Source organism: Merops nubicus, unplaced genomic scaffold (assembly GCF_000691845.1).
Source record: "Merops nubicus isolate BGI_N331 unplaced genomic scaffold, ASM69184v1 scaffold5072, whole genome shotgun sequence".
Lineage (NCBI taxonomy): Eukaryota > Metazoa > Chordata > Aves > Coraciiformes > Meropidae > Merops > Merops nubicus.
This window is the reverse complement of record NW_008594131.1, coordinates 15,843-35,275: the sequence shown is the minus strand read 5'-3', so window position 1 is coordinate 35,275 and position 19,433 is coordinate 15,843. Positions and strand designations below refer to the sequence as shown.

The window sequence follows — 19,433 nt, the reverse complement described above, 5'->3', positions numbered from 1 at the left end:
ATGTGTTGTCATTTAGGTAATTTTAGGTAATCCACAGCTGGTTGATGGAGTCATATCACCTTCCTGATGTTTTCAGTTGACAGTAGCCAGCGATGAAGGTGTCTGCAAGAAAACCGGAGGTCGACACTTACCTATGGTAAATCTCAAAGCGCATTGAATCTGTACTGGTGCTTCACACTCACTTTCTTACGTCCTATAGCAACCCTTCTTTGTTATTTCTACAATGGGAAAAATTGGCATACAGATATTCCACTGTGCTGTCCTACACAGTAATGATAGCTGCTGTAAGGGCTTGCCATGTGTCATCTGTGGGGATTGAGTTACCCAATTAAAGGCATCCAACACCAGTTTAGATGTCCCAACATGTCTGAAATGTCTGTACAGGTCTGGCAGATGTGACCTACAGGAATTCTGTGCCTCTTTTGGAATAGCAGCTGAAGACTAGGGAATACACTCTCAAGCATCTTAAATAGCACTGGATGCTTACCTTGAAATAATTGAATCCCATCCTAAGTCTTTTTTATTGTGCAGTCTCCAATAGTGCTGATCACAGCTACTGGCAAATGTCTCTTTATTCTATCTGGAATAAATCCATAGAGTAAATGAAGTCATTCAGACTTACGCTTTCTTTGTCACTGTTTATAAGGGCTGAAAACTTAGAGACAATGTTAAGGAAATCTATCAAAGCAAGAAGCATCTAAATGATTCCACAAAATATCTTGCAAGGCAACTGTAAGGATTTCTCTGAGTTTTTTCAAATCAAAAATGGCAATACATTTTTGTGTACTTGCAATCAAAATCCTCCTCCCTATTTTCTTACAATTTGATAAGTTAAATTATTTCATTGGAATCTTTTCTTCAGTGGAAGTTTTTGTATAAGCAAAGTTCAGAATCAGTACTTTTTTATCAGTGAAAAGAATTTTTAATCCCAACTGTATGAAAGACACACAAAGCCATACAGCACGTTTTATGCTTCATATAATGTCAAGAAGTCTGCATTTGTGGTACTAGCTCAATTTTTTAAACTGTTGGTCAAATGCAGTAAAAATTTGTATGGGACCTCCTTTATAAACAGTCAAATGTTTATGGTCTAGAATATTTTATATATTTACATTGAATAATATATTTTACCTTTAATAAAGCTGTGATCTGTTGCAGGGAAAAAAAATATTAGAATACTTGTAAGCTTCATTATTAATGCTTGCAAACTTCCTTAACTTCATGGCAGATATTTTTGCCTTAGTGAGATATAATAAGCAGAATGATAGTTACAGGTAGGTGCTGATTGTAAAAAATTGCTCCACACTGAATTTCCGATGGTTTAGAGATTACAGCAGAACATTTTCTGTTGTCCACCTGCCTGTATGCTGGGAAGCCAAATGGATTTAGGAAATGGAAGAGCAGTATGGATCTGGATGTAGATGGCTGTAAACTGTCTATTAATAAGTTTCATGTTTCTAATAGTCAGAAAAATGAAATTCTGGAACAGGCATAAGTTTGGAGGGAAAAACAAAATGACTTTTTAGATGAAATATAACAAAATGATGGAAGATACACATGGAACATTCTGACCTGGTGAGTTCAATGGCATAGTAAACTACATGTATAATGAAAGTTATTTAGTTGTGATGTTGTGATAGCCATGAACTGTGAATCCTTAGAGGTCTGGGTTCAGTTGTAGCTAAGCAAGCCAGTTGATTTTTAGGGACCTTAACAGAATACTTGTACAGTTGGAGATCATATACTTAAAACCTAGTTGAATTTTACTGGTAAATAATGTGTTCTTTATCTGCTTTTCAGTTAGCCTTGGAACACTCACACTTGGAGGCATATGCTGTCCAAGTCTAAGTCTGTTAGGTCTAACCAGAATCTAAAAAGCATTTCTGTAGCCTGGTGCCTAGGCTTTAATCAACAAAGTGGCTTTAAGCAAATAGTTAATCCCTACTATTGTCTTGAGATTAGTAGTAAGATACCAGAGATATTTGTCAGTCTTGAAAAAGTAAGAGTGACAGTAGGATGTCCTTGTCTGAGCCATGGGAGGCATTCACCTTGGGCTTTAACAAAATAAGCAGTAAAGAGACATAAGAGAGCCACCATTTAGCAGTGTGTGTTGCAATTCTCAGTATAGGATGTAGACTTGCCACTGTTACTCCTCCTCTGCAAAGAATTAGCAATGTCTCTTCTATTGAAAGTGTGCCAATTCATTTACTACTTAGACTAGGTCAAAAAGAAATGGGAGAAGCGAGTTCCCTAAGGAGAGGATTGGTTAGGTTTGAAATCACTGCCAGCTCAGATGCTGACATCTCTTTATGTCTAAAAAATTTGTATTAGGAAAACAAAATGTTTGGTTTATCCAGCACTAGAAAGGAAATTTCAGGGCATGAAAATATAATTATGCTTCAAACTGCCATGACTGTGTGTATATCTACAACAGTCTCACCTGGCAACCTTTTCAACAACCCATAGTACTTTTGAACAGCCCATAGGACTTTGACAGCTAACTATACTACAAGTTTAGAAGGCATTCTTTTAGCCTCTCCGTCAATGTGCAGCACAGATCACTGATGCTAGCCATGGTCAATGGTAAGCTGCTGCTCAGATCCAATCACATGGTTCCAACTTTTCCAACATAGGTAAATTCTGGCTTGCTTTGGCAAGATTTTTTTAAAAACCTTTTGGAAAGGTTTTTTTTTGCTTGGAAATTTTTTAGACTTCATAGGCTGAGTAATCTTCACAGTCATCTATTCTTGCTGCAACGTAGACTACTGACCTTTTTGTACATCAGGGATACAGGATTGATTAAGTTTTCTTGCCTTGCTCCAAAACTTAATCCTTAGCAGTAAGAGTTTGGTGCTTTTTGTGCAACTGCAACTTCACCTACTCATTTATGAACGTTACTTGGAATCATGTGCAGTACAAATGTGGGAATGCACAAGAATGTGAATGCACAAAGAAAATGGATTAATATTAACTAAATTTCTTCAAAAGAGCTTGCTGATAAATACCTGTGCTTTCTCCTATCTTGCTTTTTTTCTTTGAGTCCCTTAATGTTATGTAGTCTTTATTTTGAGGCATGCTGAACAAGAAGGTTCACACCATCCTTGTTGCTCTTGATGTGGTGTGTGAGATGAGCCAAAGTGTGTTTGCCAAATAGATGCAGGGCTTGAAAGTCAACAAACTTAGATGCTTGAGGTGCATGTAGGTCCACAGGGGGAATATATATATATATATGTGGGCATATACATCTCAAAAGAATTTTTCACTAGGAATAACATTCTTTTCCCATATAGCTAAAGAACTTAAATACTGATTCAATAAGATGAGAGAGATCTATATTGCTTTGTTTTTCCAGTATGCCATTAAATCTAGCATCCAACAGCATGAATCTTCAGTTTGCATATATGTTAATTTGTTTTCTTTCCTCTCCTATTTATAGCTAAGGCTTGTTTAGGAAAATATCTGTAGTTAAAAAAAGGAGTTTTGTTTTGCTCTAAGATTTTGTGAACTTTTTTTTTTTTTCTTTTAAATTGATTGTTCTCATGGAATCTGATTTTCAGCATTTCCAAGTTTGAGAGGCACAAAACATGTCCATGATTCCAGTGTGCAGGGAAAGCTCAGTTACACCTTTCCTTCTTTTCTTCTTGTTTTGGGACTAAAACCTAGACATACATCCCTCATTAGCCTTTAAGAATTGTAAGCTAATTGTCAGTAGATGGACTAGCCATGGTAAATGCCATTTATTTGGGAAATTGTCTCACTCTGAATAACCGCTTTTACTATATCAATCCATCCTAATCCTTAGTTGCTTCATTCATTGCCATTAACACATCTTCCCATAGTGTATAGCACGCAGAATTTTTACACTTTACGGCAGGCTTAATATGTTGTTTTGTATTTCAGCTTGGCCTAATTACATTTCTTTCTGTCTCTTCATCTTAAGCCTGTGTGGGACTCTTGTTCCTTCTGATTTTTTTTGTGAAGACAGTCTTCTTAGTGGCTAAAATTATAGTCAAAATAAAGAGGGAATACACTAGGTTTTTGAGACAAATTGTCTTTGTTTCATATGCAGTGCCACTGTGAGGTCTGTCACTGAATTTCTGCTTGGAACAACTTAATATTTTATGTCACTCAAGAGGTCTGTTGTTTTGGTCATTTTGTTGTGGTTTTCCCTGTCTTAACTAATTCTGCTCTGGCAACATTTCACAACCAGGTAGTGATAATTATTTTTACCTGGATGGAATAAGATAGACACATGGTGTCTCTGAAATTGTCTCTCAAGTCTATGAAACTGATCAGTATTCATGCAGATGTAATATTGCATTTCAGATTGTATGAAGTTTCTAAGCTTTTGTGAAAAAAGACCAGCTGAATCCTTTGGAATCCATTTAACTCAATGCCAGTCAATCACTGCTGGTTTATTGAGCAAGCAAGTTCTGACTGGTTTGTATAATAGTAGAGATGGGTTGAATCTATGATTTTACCACTTACCTTGCTGCCACGTGTGTCAGCTGCACATGCCCCTAGGAAGACCTTTGCCTGACTGCTGTTTTACAGCAAATAAAATTGTGCAGACTGTCACTTGAAATACCAAGGAATGAGTACTTACCTTAGAGAAGCTATGGCTTGCTGAGTATGCTGTATGCAGTTTTGGTACTTGCCATTCATTCTTGCTATGCCAGATTCCTTGTGGATCAAAAGAACTCGGCAGGTCCAGCTGCCATGGAAATAATGTCTTTATTCCTCAGTGAAAATAAATATGCTGTCCCTGAAATACAGATTCAGGTGTAGTAAGCTGTTGTTACTGGGAAATAATCAAATATTACATGTGTGTGCTGAATGCATAAGTAAGATGGAAATCTATAAAGAGAACACGTTTTCTAGGTGAAGAATTGTTCTTTTACAGCTTTTTTGAAAAGGACTAAATTTTTCTACTGCCACTAAAAACATTGTTCTGTGAGTGAAACTGCTAAGTTCTGTTGTAATTGTTAGTGTGCCAGTGGTAGTTTGTGTAAACGAAGCAGAATTTTTCTCTAGTAAGTAATTCCAAGTGAATGTCTTTTGTTGGACTCATGGGGGTTTTCCTAAAACATACACAAATAAGTTTCCAGTTCTTTCTTCTGTTTTGAATAGTGCCTATAAAAAACATGCATTTTGGTTGTGATTTTCAATATAGATAAAGACTTATTCTTTCAATAGGCTAAAAATATTTTCAGAAGAAAGTGTTCCTCTCTTTGGGCCTCCCCTTCCATCTCCACCTGTGTTTACAAATCACCAGGAATTCAGAGATTTTGTGTTAGTGAAATGTAAGTCAGTTTTTCTTTGGCTAGAAACACTTTTTTTACTAAGTGCTTTAATAAGTTGAAAGTTATTATGATTTAAATGCAAATGTATTTTCTTATGAGTGCTGCTGTTCTGTATAGGGTTTTTTTCCAAATCTGTAGTGTAAATGGGATGTCAATTCTATATGTCTCTTCCAGTCAGCTTAACAAAAACCTGAATTTCTATGCAATTATGTTTCTCAGGGTGCTAGATACAAAATTCCTTCTACATTTGCAGAATGTGCAGCCATATTTAGCTTTGCATTTTCTTAAAGGACTTGGAGATCTGAAAGAATTTATAATGCTGTTTGATATTTAGTAATAAAAGGTGTTAGGTTAGCAGCTCTGAAAAACTGAAAGATACAAGCTTTTTTGAATAAATGCTCCATAGGTGCCTTTTAGCACCTTTAAGAACTTTTTAATTCTGTAATGATGCAGTTCCAGTATTCACTGACCTTCACTTGCCCTTCTAAACCAGCAGGAAGTAAATCTTTGAGACTTGGTTGTGATGATTACAATTAGATGCTTACCTGACAGGAATTTGATTAACAACTCATTTTGCATATTTAAATTGGTTTAGTACTTAAATGGTTTACAAGTTTGTCTTTTTAATTATTATTAGTTAGGAGATTATTGGGATGCCATGTAGAATTCTGTTTTTTTTCCCCCTTATAATTGCAAGGGATCATTGTTCACTAAAAACCATGTAAGAAGGAGGCAACTCCAAATTACTAAGGGGAAAACATGTTTTTGTATGGAGGCAAACTAGAGTCAGTGGAAGCGGTCAAAGTTCATTTAGGTAATGTATCTTCTTTTCCATAATATTGTAGTAATAAATGGGGAAAAAGCCACCTTGGAAACCCCAACTTTTTCTCAGAAACGTCAGCGCACTCTAGACATGCTGATCCGCTCTTTATACCAAGACCTGGTGCCTGATCTACACAAGGTAAATGTAAGTCGGAAGTCTCTGCAACCCTCACATGCTCTGCCATTCTAACAGATTGAATGTTCTGTTGCTTTAAAAGACTGTAATCTTAATAAGCATTGAATTGCATATAATAGGCTAAATACCAATTGTCATATAACTTGTTTTACAGTTAGATGAAAGTTACAGACAGTCCTTTCAGGATATGACTTTTCATGAATTTGTTTAAACTAGGTGTGAGGAGAAGCATAATGATGTCAGACTTTGTATAATCTTACCTGCAACAAGGGAATAGGAAATTTAGGCTCCACAAATAAAGATATTCATCTCATCACCACAAAAACTGCATTTATTCCATTATGTATAAATTTGGATCATTTCTACCCTTGGGTAACAATAAAATAACTTTATTTTAGATGATTAAGACTTATTCTTAAAGTCTTATCATACACTTAACTAACTAAAAAGAAATCCAATACTTCTAAAATTAGCAATATGCTATTTTCTCATAGTTAACTAGAAGTGCTTAAACTTTTTTTTTTGTCCATATATTCATGTCTGCTGTCTTTGTTATGATTGTATAGAAAATGACAGTGATAAACTATGGCATGTTGAAAAGTGAAGTACTCAAGGACTGGAAAAGTTGCAGTTTCTGTTCTCTGAGAAGCTATACAGTTAGATTCATCACTATAGGAAAATGTAAAAAAAAAATTGATATCACATTAAGTTAACTTGGATTAAAAGTTTATGAAAACTTTTGGTTCAGTTTAGAAAAGAAATGTTTTCTGTTTTAGAATATGCTCAATAGAAGATCCTTCAGTGATGTGTTGCCAGAGTCCCCAAAATCAACACGTAAAAAAGAGGAAGCTCGACAAGCAGAGTTTGTCCGACTTGGTCAGGTAGGATCAATTTAGGAGGTATGAACCTATGTTTTTAAAGACTCCACCACCCCTTTTGTTAGAATTTGATTAGCTTGCAGAGTTATGTCAGAACTTAATGCAGTTATCTATGGTCAGAAGTAGTTTTGTAGTATTGCATAAGTTTAAGCCATGTTAAGGTAAAATATTAATAGAAGTATTTATCTGTAACAATTGAGGTACACAACACAATTACAAATAGTTACAATATACATAAGCTAAACAGAAGTTAGAAAAAGTGCACGTTATGATAAAATCTAGAAGGGTTTTCTCTACTTTGTACAGCAGATGCATTCTGCATTCCAGGAGTGCTCAGGACTGTTAAAACTTGCATTGTCAGAGCTGAAAAGTCTTTCCCTCTGTGGTTTGCCCACCCTTTCCCCAACTACCTTGAAATAGCTAGTCACTCTAGGCAGGTGTGAAGAAAAAAAAAAAAACTCTAACCCTGAATGTGTGTGTAATATTCAGACTAATTACTTTACAGAAGTTAAAAAAAAAACATGGTTATTGGTAGTATAGAAACTATAAGCTTGATTCCCTCCACTTGCCCCAAGTTAAACACTGGTGAGATATCCATGTAAGAAATCTAGCTGGGACCCATTTCTTCCATCCCCAGCATGGATTTAATTGAAGGGAAATCTAATTTGTGGATTAGTAATTCATAGATACCTGTTTCTTTGTGTTTTTCCTGAAGATTCTTTTCACATAAAAATTCTTCTCTTCTCTGAAAGAACTTCCCTCTAAGTTACAAACAGTAGGCTTGAACACATTTCAGTGCGACTCTTAAGGAGCTCTTAATCATTCTTGCCAAACTGTATGAATGTGTCTCTCCCCTAGTTATAGTCTGTTGAGTTTTTAGACAGTAAAGAAAAATCACTAATGACTGGCTCAGAAGCATATGTAAATTATTTATTGTCAAGGTGATCTCTACTGACTGAAGGGATGAAACTAAAATGTTAAGGCAATGAAGTATTTCATGCATCTCTATAAACTGACAGCAAATGTGCAAATGGTGTATGCAGCTGGTTACTGCCAATTCACAGAGCTCATGCATGATAGCAGGCAAACTTCAGGGCAGTAAAATTGGTTTAGGTAATGTCTAACTTTGCAGTAAGAAAAGCTGTGACAACTCCATGTTCATCACTTTATAGAAATGTTGCTGTAGAGGAAGCAATGAAGGTGCATAGGATACCTTAAACAGACTTATTGTGTATCTCACTGAAACTATGTTTATACGGTATTTCTCTGGAGTTCTTAGCTCTTTAAGAGTGGAATGGCTTCTAGTTACTTCTAGTTGAAAAATCTGTGATCCTGTGATAGTGTGTACTTGGCAGCCCTGGTAATGTGTAGCTATGTAGTTTGACATAGTGATTTGTTGTGAAGTTATGAAAGTGAAAGGCCAGCTTGTGTAACTGATAAAAGCCAAAAAAAAATTCTATATGCTATCCAGATAGCTTGTAGAATGAATTGTGTAGATGACTAGCTTGTATGATTTCAGGTGGAGGTGTTTCTCTGTTGTTTGACACTATTTTTTTTGGGTTTCCATTTAAAAAAAAACAAAAAACAAACAAACAAACAAAAACAAAACAAAACAAAACAAAACAAAACAAAACAAAAATACCTAGCATATGTTTTGGCTGAGAAGATGTCTCTAGCAGCCCTCTAGTGATTCATGCAGACTTTGTTCAGGAAACACAGAATTCCACTTCTTTCCCAGTTATTGAAAATATGATAGAAATGCCAAACTGGAGCTACTTGCTAGTCCTAAATTGTCCTTTCTGTATAGTCTTTAGCTTGGGTACTGCTAACATAAACTCAATTTGCATAAAACATCTGTTGTATTAGGCACTGAAATTGAAAACCACTGTGAAAGGGGATGTCACAGCTAACTTGACAACCACAAGCTTTTGTAAAAAGGAGGTGAGTGAACCCATCTGTTTAAGGAGAGTTATGAAAAACTTAAATGCTATCAAGTATGGCATGGCATATCAGTTCTGCATACTGTTTACTACAGTTCTGTAATTAGTAGATGGTGTAGCAGCAAACATGAAAGCTATAGTGCAAAATGATTCTGCAGCCAATATCAGATTAATAGAAGATGACCCTAGACACAGGAGCACTTCTCCAATTAAAGCAAGTGTGGATATTTTTATATCTAAGAATATTTGATGAAAATGTTATTTTCCATATGCAGTCATCTTTTATTTTAATTCCTTCATCAAGTTTAAAACAAAATTCCATTGCATTTTTATTTCTGTAGTACCATATTTTAAGAGCATTAGGGAGTGAAAGATGCAAACCGCACTCTCCTGCATGCATCTTATATACAGAAGTGCTTCTGGAATTTCAGAGACTTCAGCTAATTTTCAATTGGGGGAGGAGGAGCAGGTTCTGGGAGGGAAGTACAAAAAACACATTACGAAAGAAGGATTTGGCAGAAAGGCAGTTTTAACTGTATCATGTTCTAGTGACTAAACATCACAAACTAATACAATATAAACAAATTCCATATGCATGGTGCTACATACATTTTAAGTTTATAGGGTTTTGTAAATAAAATACATATTGAGTATTAGCTGCCTGTGTTTTAATTCCAGTGTTTCAGAAATATCTTACACTTACTAGTCTCCAAAACTGATAAATACATAGAGTGTTTTGTCTGCAAGAAAATTAACTAAATTTTGATATTTCACATTAAAAACAAAAATACACTGTTTGGAAATGTATTCTGCCAAAAGCGTTTGCAAGTTACTACTTGCCACTGTTTGTCACATTCTGTGTCTGTACGATCTGTATTTCTTAATGTACTTAATATGTATCCCTTATGTTACTTCTTAGCCTTGGGAATCTCAATCTTTCTGCAGTAATTTTCCTCATGAGGTTGTCTGTGCGGATTCTTGGGGCCAATCCTTGCTGGTTTCTACAGATGTTGGCGTCTTGTTAATAGATGGTTAGTAAACAATCCAGTGTTTTTGTGTCCATTTGTATGTATCTGACCATTTTCTTGAAAATGTATGTTCATAAGGTCTGTTCAAGTGTTGGTATGTCTTCACCTACAGGGATAGTTACTAATCCAAGTGAATTTTGTTAGGTTTGTGTAACCTAGTTACAAAAATTCTCTCTGCGCCAGAATCAAGCCATACTAGGGCAGCTGGTGTTACTTCAGATTTCTGAATGGTTTGTTATTTCAAATGTTGTTTTCTTGACCATCTGAAAAGACTTATGAAGTAACATCCAAGTTCAAGGAGCGTTTAAATGGCTTGTCTGGATTTTTTAGCCCTTGATAATACTAAGCGTGAAGCCAAAGGCCTATGTGACTATAAAAGCCTGCTTCTTCCATAGCAATGATATCGCTAGTTTGACTCCTTATCTTCTGTGTGCCAAATAAGGTCAGAAGGACCGAGGGAATTAATTTAGTCCTTGGTGATAATCCTCAAACTTCTCAAAGGAAGTTTTAGGCTTCAGTTGCATGATCAATGGCAATGATAAAACTCTTCCGTGAGGAAGTATTGGCTACAATGCTGTGGTATACATAACAGGTTATTTTCAATTTCTGAAGAAAAAAAGAAGCTTTTATTACAAGACAGAAATAGCTCTAAACCAGTGACTAGCAAATTTTAGCAGCATTTTGCATAAATGAGGGGGGGGGGTTGTTTGGTTGTTTGTTTGTTTTTTTAGTGTTTTGGTTTTTTTTTTTTCAGATGGTCAGCCATCAGTGCAAGTATTTGATAAAACTCTCCAAATAAAGCAGATGCATGTATTGGAAGCTCAGGATCTTTTGACTGCCCGAACAGACAAAGGTAAGAGAGGTCCCAGTTCTTTAAGTCTCATATGAATGTGGCTGGTGCTGGATATGTATGTCTCATGAGGCAAGCATGTCTATCAATGACAAGTATGTTAGATGTTTCATTTATAATAAGGGAACACCTACAGAACTGCTGCTATTTTCCAAAATGCTGGACAGGCAATCTCTAAATGCTCATTCATACTTCCTTCGAGGCAAGCCTGAAACTGATCATATGGTCTTTCTTCAGCCACTGTTGGAACTCAACACTCTTTGGAAATCTTCTGGACTGAATTATGTTTCTTCAGTTGTGCAAAAACATGGGGGTAATTACTTACCCTGACACTGTTTTACCAAATGTGTTTTATTTTTATTTATTCTGTTAACTGTCACCACATCCTAGTAAGATAGAATGTATTTTCTTGAAGGTTCTAGTATAAAAGTACTTAACATTGTCAGTCCAAGCAGTATTTTCCTTTTTAGCCTCATTTGGAAATATTAAATGTGCATAAAGTGTGCGCTTTTTCAATTAAGCACTTTTTACACAATAGTCTGTGATTGAATGTCACAAAACAAACATACAAAAAGCAAGAACAGGATTTTTATGCAAAGTTACATTTACCCAAACTTAGGGTCAAACTGTTTTTTGGTCAGTGGGAGTTGCCCAATTTGGCTGCATCTGATGAAATTCACCCTGACACCTTACAGAACTGGCGTAGACTATCTGAGAGCCGTTTGCACCAGTTCTCTCGAAAGACACCTGGAGAGTGGGTGATCTTTCTGAAGATCTAGAAAGGGTAATTGTAGCTGAGGCTACAGAGATTACATTTAATTGTCAGAACATTGCACTGTTTGGTTAAACCTGAAGAGAGCGATGTAAGCAGACATTTTGAGGTAAAATAACAAGGTATTAGTGGCATCAGTTCATGACACTTCAAACAGTCTGATAAAGGGTACTCATCTAAAATAGCGCAGAGAATTTTAACTCGATACAAATGCTTTCTGAAGCATTTAGGAGAAAATTCTTCGTACTTGCTAGAATTCTATCCTTTTACCTTATATTTGCATACCACATTGAAATTAAGGTCTTGGATGGAACAAAAATCATACCTGCCTTTCATTTTCACAGTACACCTGAGCAACAAAAATGAGAAAAATTAATAATGAGTTAGATAAGCAAAAGCATGCTCATGCTGAGCTCATAAACTTGGTTCGAAGACTTTGGGGTTTTAGGATAAAATCCTGCATTCTACAAGGTTAACATTTTAAGCTTAACTATCAGCAGCAGCTCATTCAACATTCCAAGAGAAGGGGTTGAAGAAGGCAGCAATACAGCAGGTATCAATGCAGACGCAGACTGCTTTCATAGCAATGGCTTCTGTTGTAATGCAGACATGGTTAAATCTAACTTTGGGACATCTGCTGATTAAATTTATCCTAATAATGAGAGGCAAGGCACAGAAATGGATTGCTATCAGATGACCATGATTAGCCAGGCCCAAAATTTTTGCATCTAGCATGAAAGATGTTAGCTGGTCAAGTGCGATGGGCAAGGATGGTTTCAGAGAATTGATATTTATATATTATATATACACACAGAGAGAGAGAGAGAGAGAGAGAGATGTCATGATTTAGCCTCAGCTGGCTGCTCAGTGTTCCCTCGCAGCAGCCCCCCCTGCCTTGTGTTAGGGGAGGAGAATCTGGAGGCAGAGAAAACAAAAAGCCCCTGGGTTGAGGGGCTAAAAAGGAGAGTTTAATAGAACACTGAAAATAGGGGAGAGACAACAGCAATAACAATAATACCACTGAAATAATATCTATAGCAAGTGATAATAAACCCCTTACTCCAGACACAGCAGCTCTCTGTACTCTGGCAGTGAGCTAACCCCAAAAAAGACAAATGTTGGACTCTGCCCAGCTGGAGCCTCTCCCAAACTCAGCCGCTTGTGAAATTTAACCCTACCCTGGCTGAATTCAGGACAATACCATATATAAATATGTATTGCAATGTATATTCTGCATAATTGTAGATACTATGGTATATTAATAGGTATTTTGTTGTCTTACAGAATCATGTGTATTTGTGAAATACTGTACATTTTGCTGTTTTGACACTCATATCCTTCTTTGCTCTAGCACCACCTGATGGGTAACTCAGCTACGGAACTGAAGGAGTTGGTTACTAGAATTGTAAAGCCTAAAGAGTTCATAAGCAGTCTTGTTTGACGTTGCAAGTACCATGTTTAACTGACTCTCTTCATCCTTCAGGGAAGGACTCTCGTCTCCTTGTCTTCAGACTCAGTGCTGTCCAAAAAGATATAGAAACAAAGCAAATTATAAGAAGCAAATATGACTGCAGAGAAAATAAGCTGGAGAGAACAAAAGGTGATTTTATTATCCTGTGTTAAAAACATCTACTGTGGTATGACACCTGTAGTTGCCAGGGGCTTATTAGCTCCCTTGAGGCAGTTGTTCACCTTTAGTTTTTTCCCTGGACAGTCAATTCAAACTTCCTTAAGCTTATATGTGAAACCAAGTGTTGTGTAGTCTAGCATGACATCGTAGAACTTTGTAAAAATACCATGTTACTTGTCAGTCTCTGCTGTTGAAGTGCTTTAAAGAAAAATAGGTACATTGCCTCAAAATTCCGAAGAATTATGCAGGGACTTGAGACTGAAATAAAGGGCATTTTAAGATAGTGAAACACTGGCAAATCTCTTAAACAGAAGTGCTTAAATTAATTTGGGTGTTGCCAATTATTGACATAGACATTTTCTAGTCTTCAGAATGAAGCTACTTTGGAACGCTGGAACCTGCAGAATAGTGAAGATCCATGTATTTTGTATTTACCAGCAAAAGGATTAAGGGGAAAAATAGATTTCAAAACAGTCATAGCCTTTTGTCTTTTTCTAGAAGTTAATGTTATCCTGTTGGGAGGTTTATAATTCTGCGTTGCTAAGTCACGCATCAGAGCCCTGTTGTACTAATTATCATACCAATACATAACAAACCAGACCTTACCCCAAACACTTACAATCTAGAGCATTATTTCCTCAGGCTGCCATTTGTATGCCGTTAATACTCACCATGGCAGTGAATTGAGGATTGTTGTGGCTATTCGGAACAAACTGCTTCTCGTCACAAAGAAATATGATCCACACAATTATTTAACCAGCAGCTCTCTGCTGTCCTCGTCTGACTCTCCAGTAGAGGAGTTCCAGTATATCCGGGTATGTGTTATCTAATCATTGATTACCTTAACCGGGGGGGGAGTTGGGGGGAGGGTGGGAGGGGAAGGAAGGAAGAAGCAGGGGGCAGGGAAAGACAAAGAGCATGATGCATTTTTATCTTCTTGGACTGACAGATAAATAAAATTGAGAAGCCATATGATGGAATTCCATTATATATATGATAAATATATTGTTCAGATTCTGCTTGTTCTTTGTCATGTGTCTGTGCTTAGAGCACATCCCTTTGAATTCACAGAGTACCTGCAGCACCCACAGTAGGAGATTGAAAAATATAATAATTTGATTATTTATATTATAGGAAATATGCCTTTCTGACCCTCCAGTGGTTATGACACTGGTGGATGGACCTACTGGAGACAGTGACAATATGATCTGTGTAGCATATCGGCATCAGTTTGATTTAGTTAATGAGAGTACTGGGGAGTCCTATAGATTGCATCATGTTGAAACAAACAAGGTAAGTTTTCATCATTGACACTACTTTCATGCAGAACCATACTGAACATAATTTCTTGCAGACTGTCTGTGTGCAGTCTGCAGATTATGGCGATCCTCACGTCTCTTACTTTACAGTTCTGTAACCTCAACTTTAGGGCATTCTGACATGCTTGTTCCTTTTGGGGATATGCGATAATTGCTCCCAAGAGAGGCAGTTACACTGTAGGACACATTAGGAAAGAGCCTGTGTTTCAATCTCTAAAATACTGCTGTCAACATAAATTAAGTTTTCTCCTTTCTTTGTAGTTTGCTTTTTCTTTGTGGTCTCAAGTGTTTTATTGTTTATGGAATTGCAGCAAAATAATTCAGTTGGTGGCCACCAGTATCTCACTTAGGTTTGCCTCTTTTCATGTACTAAGGTTAAAATATTTACACATAGCATTTAGTTCTATTTAAGAAACTACTGCACAGTCACCCAATAAATGAACTGAATCTAACTAGGACATAGGATTGGGATTTAAGCAAATGTCCTGATTTTCAGAAAAGAGCTCCTATACTTCCTGCTGCTGGGATGATAAAATATCTGAAATCTTCAGCATCTCTGAAAATCAGGTCATCTTAGTTGTTTCTAAATATGGATGTGAACATATAGCTTTTGGCAAAGAAAAAAGGAAGAATTTGCACAGTTCATCTTTTGTTTGGTTTTGTTTTCAACTGACTCTTTTCCTCATAATGAGAGATGGGACTATTCTTTTTATTTGATAGTTCTTGCAGGTAGGTTTTTTTCTTTTTAAATTGTCTATATTTTTATTCAGATCTGATGATGAAAAGATGTGGTACTACTAGCATGGGCAATACAGTATAAGCTTCTACACAGCACTGGATATCTGTCTTAATCTGAATAAGGAGGAGCTACAAGTAAAGAACAGAGATGGAGAAGTACATCCCCACCATCCCTGTGCTCCTTCCCAGGGATCCTTATTTCCTTTGCGAACACAAACAAAGCAGAAAATAGGAGCTGAGCCAGTGATTTTTGTGATGTTGAAATAGGGCACGAAATTATTCGCACAAGTAACGGAGCAGAAGCGGATTTCAATCACTACAATGGATGAGTCAAAACATGTTTGGTATACATATAGAAACTTCCAGGTCTGCTTAACAGTTATTGACCTATACAGTAATCTAGAATCAAGAGGTGAACATTAGTTTACTATACAGAATAAGTCAACTGCTGTTCATGGAACCAATCTCCATCTCCTTTCCCTGCCCCAATAGTAAATGTTCTGGTCTAGGAAACAGGTCTAATATAATCTTATGTATTTCACTAATAAGGTCTCATTTCCTGAACAGATACCCTACTTCTTATGGCTGTTTGGGTTTTTTAATCTAACTGTAAAAAACAAATATAGAGATGAAATATGAGATTTTATATAGCCTATGTGATGTAAAAAATACCGTGGTTTATCCAGCATTAGTTCTCAGTTTCTAAATTCAGTTTATTCAGTAATCCTGATGTACATCCCTGACAACCTCTGTAAGTGTTAGTGATTTTGAACGAGTAGTTGGTACATCTGATTTTTTGCTGGTCATGATGTGCAGTGAGGCTTTTTGTATTTCACTAGCTTAACATTTTGATTCACGACAGTTCTGAAATTACCCCATTCCCCAAAATTCATATTGCCAAAGAAGTTATATAAGTATCGCTTTACACTTTAGGTATGGTATTGAATATTCAGTACTGCACAGAACTGAATACAAAATAAATTCATTTCCATCCTGAGAACATCCTGAAAATTCATCACAGAAGATGGTGCATTTGAAAAATTCCGTTTTCCTTTTTTTTTCCTTTTATTTGTAGTTGTGCACTCCCCTGATTGATTGTATTGATTGTTAATCAAAAGCTATCTGTAATAACTTTGATATCCTCTTTTCCCACTATCATTGCAGGTTAATTTTGTTGCAGCTATTGATGTATATGAAGATGGTGAAGCTGGTCTGCTGTTGTGTTATAACTGTAGGTATCTAAGGAGGACCAAAAATGGCAGTATCTTAACCTGCATATGTAATTATTTTTGCATTGAAGTCTAGATCTGTATTTTAAAATACATTTTAGTTTTTCCTGCAAAGTTTTTCAATATACATTCTTTCAAATTTAAACATGTATTACAGAGACTAGAATTTGAAGTATTGTTTTATTGCAGGTTATGTTGAATTTAGACATGCTTCCTGCTAGGTTTTAATTTCAGGTATAGAGATGCATATCTATATTTATAGACGTTACCACTTTACTTACAAAAGTCCTGTTTCTTCAGATCTATCTCATTCTTTAGGTAGCTACACACTTACTAGGTGTTTTCAAGACATGTACAATTTAGCATTCCACCCCTTTTTCCTCTCCGTGCTGTCCCATTCTTCCACCTAGTTCTTGGGACTGTAGCGTTATTTCTTTGTAATCCTTTTAATCTCCTTTTCTAAAATGGCCGTGGATACAATGCACATATGCTCTTCTCTGCAGTACACAGGTACTCTTTCTTCTGATCCTCATGAAAATAGAAGCTCTTGGCACGAAGCAGCCTTTATGAGGCAATGATCAAGGACAAAGTACAGCTTTCTCTGTTGCAGAAGGCATGTCCTATTTGCCTCTCCAAAGTGAACATTGATGGGGACAGGAAAAATACACCTATGTTTTAGCCAGCACTGGCTATCTGATTGGAACCATGGAGCAAGTTTTAAGTGTCTCTGAATCTATGTCCTGTGAAACCTTATTGGTTCTGGTAGCCTGTTGGATCCTACCTGGTTCTGGTTCTGTTAGCACTACTTCAGAACTAAAAAGGTATCTGGCAGAGCATAGTGAATTCCCACCTGTACTTTTGCATGAAATCAGTTCCCCTTTAATTGACCCACCGCTGAGCCAAAACTAACAAAATTAGCTGATCCTAAAGATATAATAAAGGTGCTGCACAGGCTTGCAGCAACTTGAATTCCCATTTCTAGTACAGTGTCACAGGGAAACCTACATTTGTTCTTTAGGTAGTTTTATAACTCTGAAAGGATCATCATAGAACAAATACAAAAACACAAAATTTGGTAATGTCCTAAGTTTGTATTTAGGAAAAGACTTGCAATACATTTCTAGATATAAACTTTGATTCAGTCTAAGAACATCAATTACAGGGGGAAAAAATAAACTTTTGCCTAAAAAACAGAAAATTGCAGGAAGCAACGTATGTTTGAGAGGGTCACAGATGTTTACCTGGAGCGTCTAGTACACTCATATGCGCTTGTCAAGAAAAAGAGATGATTGCAAGTGCATCTTATCTTTAAGCTTTCTTATTGTTTGCTGATATGACTTCTCAAGTCCTGATCTTTAACAGATGTTTTATTGGCACTGGTGCATGTGTTTAAACAAAATTCTGTTGGTAGTGGAAGGTTAAGTTCCATGTGATCTAGACACATCAAATTAAAAATTCATAAATGCATTGCCAATAAGAAGCAGGATAAGCCAGCATTCATGTCTGACTTGTAGAAGGACTTAATGTCAGAATCAGTGGACTTAGAGCAGCTAAGAGGTAGATTCAGAAATTATATGATTCATGAAATCTTGGTGTCTGCAATACCTTGTGTGTGTAACAGTCTTCAAAGAGCAAACTGTGCTAGCATATATGGCGTCCTGAGGGGCAGAGAGGTACAGTTCTGCTGACACTGCTTTCTGAATTTTTCTTGCCTATTCTTCTATCCATAGACAAGGCAAGGAACTGATAACTGTTGCAACGAAGTAATATTTACTTTGTGAAATGTGAGAACTTATTAAAAAGTAGATATCTTATTTTTGTCTTTTGAATGCTGTGTTCACAGAGGAAGCACATTTCCCTTGTATGTATAGATACAGAGGGACTTCTACATAAATGTTTGATTGTGTACATAATGCCCACATTTCCATAAAATCTGCCTATAAAGCTGCTGTTTGTCACTTGCAGTGTGAGGTGATGGATGCTTCTTTTCTCTTTTTTGTTACAGATGTTTGCCAATACAGAAAGGTATATCCTTTCAATGGAAGCTCTCCACTGATCCAGCCGTCAGCTTATGACTTTCACTTCAGCTGGAATCAAGTTCCTTATGCTGTTGGTAAGAAAATATCTCTTTTTGCTAGGTGGCTGATTTTTGCATTTTCATTTAGGATTTCACTTGGCTGTTAGTGGAATCACTGTGTGTGCACTAGGAATAAGCATGTTACATTCATGATGCCAATTTACCTAAGTTTCTGCATATGGTGATTTTAAAAAGTGGAACCTTTCTGCCAAGTTCCTCCTTTGGTGAATTTTTTTTCCCTTTCTCTTTGTTTTTCATTTTCCATTCAGCCTATGTTTTGCCAGGCATGGAGAGTGAAATTTTCTTCAGGCTTGATGATTGATCAGTGTCCATCAGTATGTTAGACAACCCTTTTCACAGGAAAGGTAGATAGCAGAAGAGGTCAGATATTCAAGAACAGTTTTCATGGAGCATCCAAGAAACATTTACATTAACCATTTTTCCTTGCCAAATAATTTTTGTGTCATTGCAGTCTGTGCTTTCCCTTATATCCTTGCCTTCACTACTGATTCCATTGAGATCCGATTAGTAGTGAATGGGAACTTAGTCCACACAGCAGTTGTGCCTGAGCTTCAACTTGTAGCATCAAGGGTAAGACAAAGAAAAATCATGTTTGAATATTCCTGTGATATGCTTGGATCTTATTCACGTAAAAAGTAGCTGCACCCAAAAGTCAAACAAACCAAACCTGAAACATGCTACTTGGTCTGT

At 36.5% G+C, this 19,433-nt stretch overlaps 1 protein-coding gene across 1 annotated transcript in view; it reads left to right on the top strand.

The window, feature by feature from the left end:
• The window catches only part of GARNL3 (GTPase activating Rap/RanGAP domain-like 3), a 35,330-nt gene that overhangs the window by 12,926 nt on the left and 2,971 nt on the right, over positions 1-19,433 (top strand). Inside the window, exons 12-24 of the mRNA XM_008935635.1 lie at positions 1,229-1,274; positions 5,197-5,303; positions 6,149-6,264; positions 7,038-7,142; positions 9,006-9,080; positions 9,999-10,110; positions 10,862-10,960; positions 13,213-13,329; positions 14,002-14,174; positions 14,494-14,652; positions 16,581-16,647; positions 18,651-18,758; positions 19,195-19,313. Of these exons, the coding sequence (XP_008933883.1) occupies positions 1,229-1,274; positions 5,197-5,303; positions 6,149-6,264; positions 7,038-7,142; positions 9,006-9,080; positions 9,999-10,110; positions 10,862-10,960; positions 13,213-13,329; positions 14,002-14,174; positions 14,494-14,652; positions 16,581-16,647; positions 18,651-18,758; positions 19,195-19,313 (1,403 nt within the window). The remainder of the gene's footprint in view (positions 1-1,228; positions 1,275-5,196; positions 5,304-6,148; positions 6,265-7,037; positions 7,143-9,005; positions 9,081-9,998; positions 10,111-10,861; positions 10,961-13,212; positions 13,330-14,001; positions 14,175-14,493; positions 14,653-16,580; positions 16,648-18,650; positions 18,759-19,194; positions 19,314-19,433) is intronic.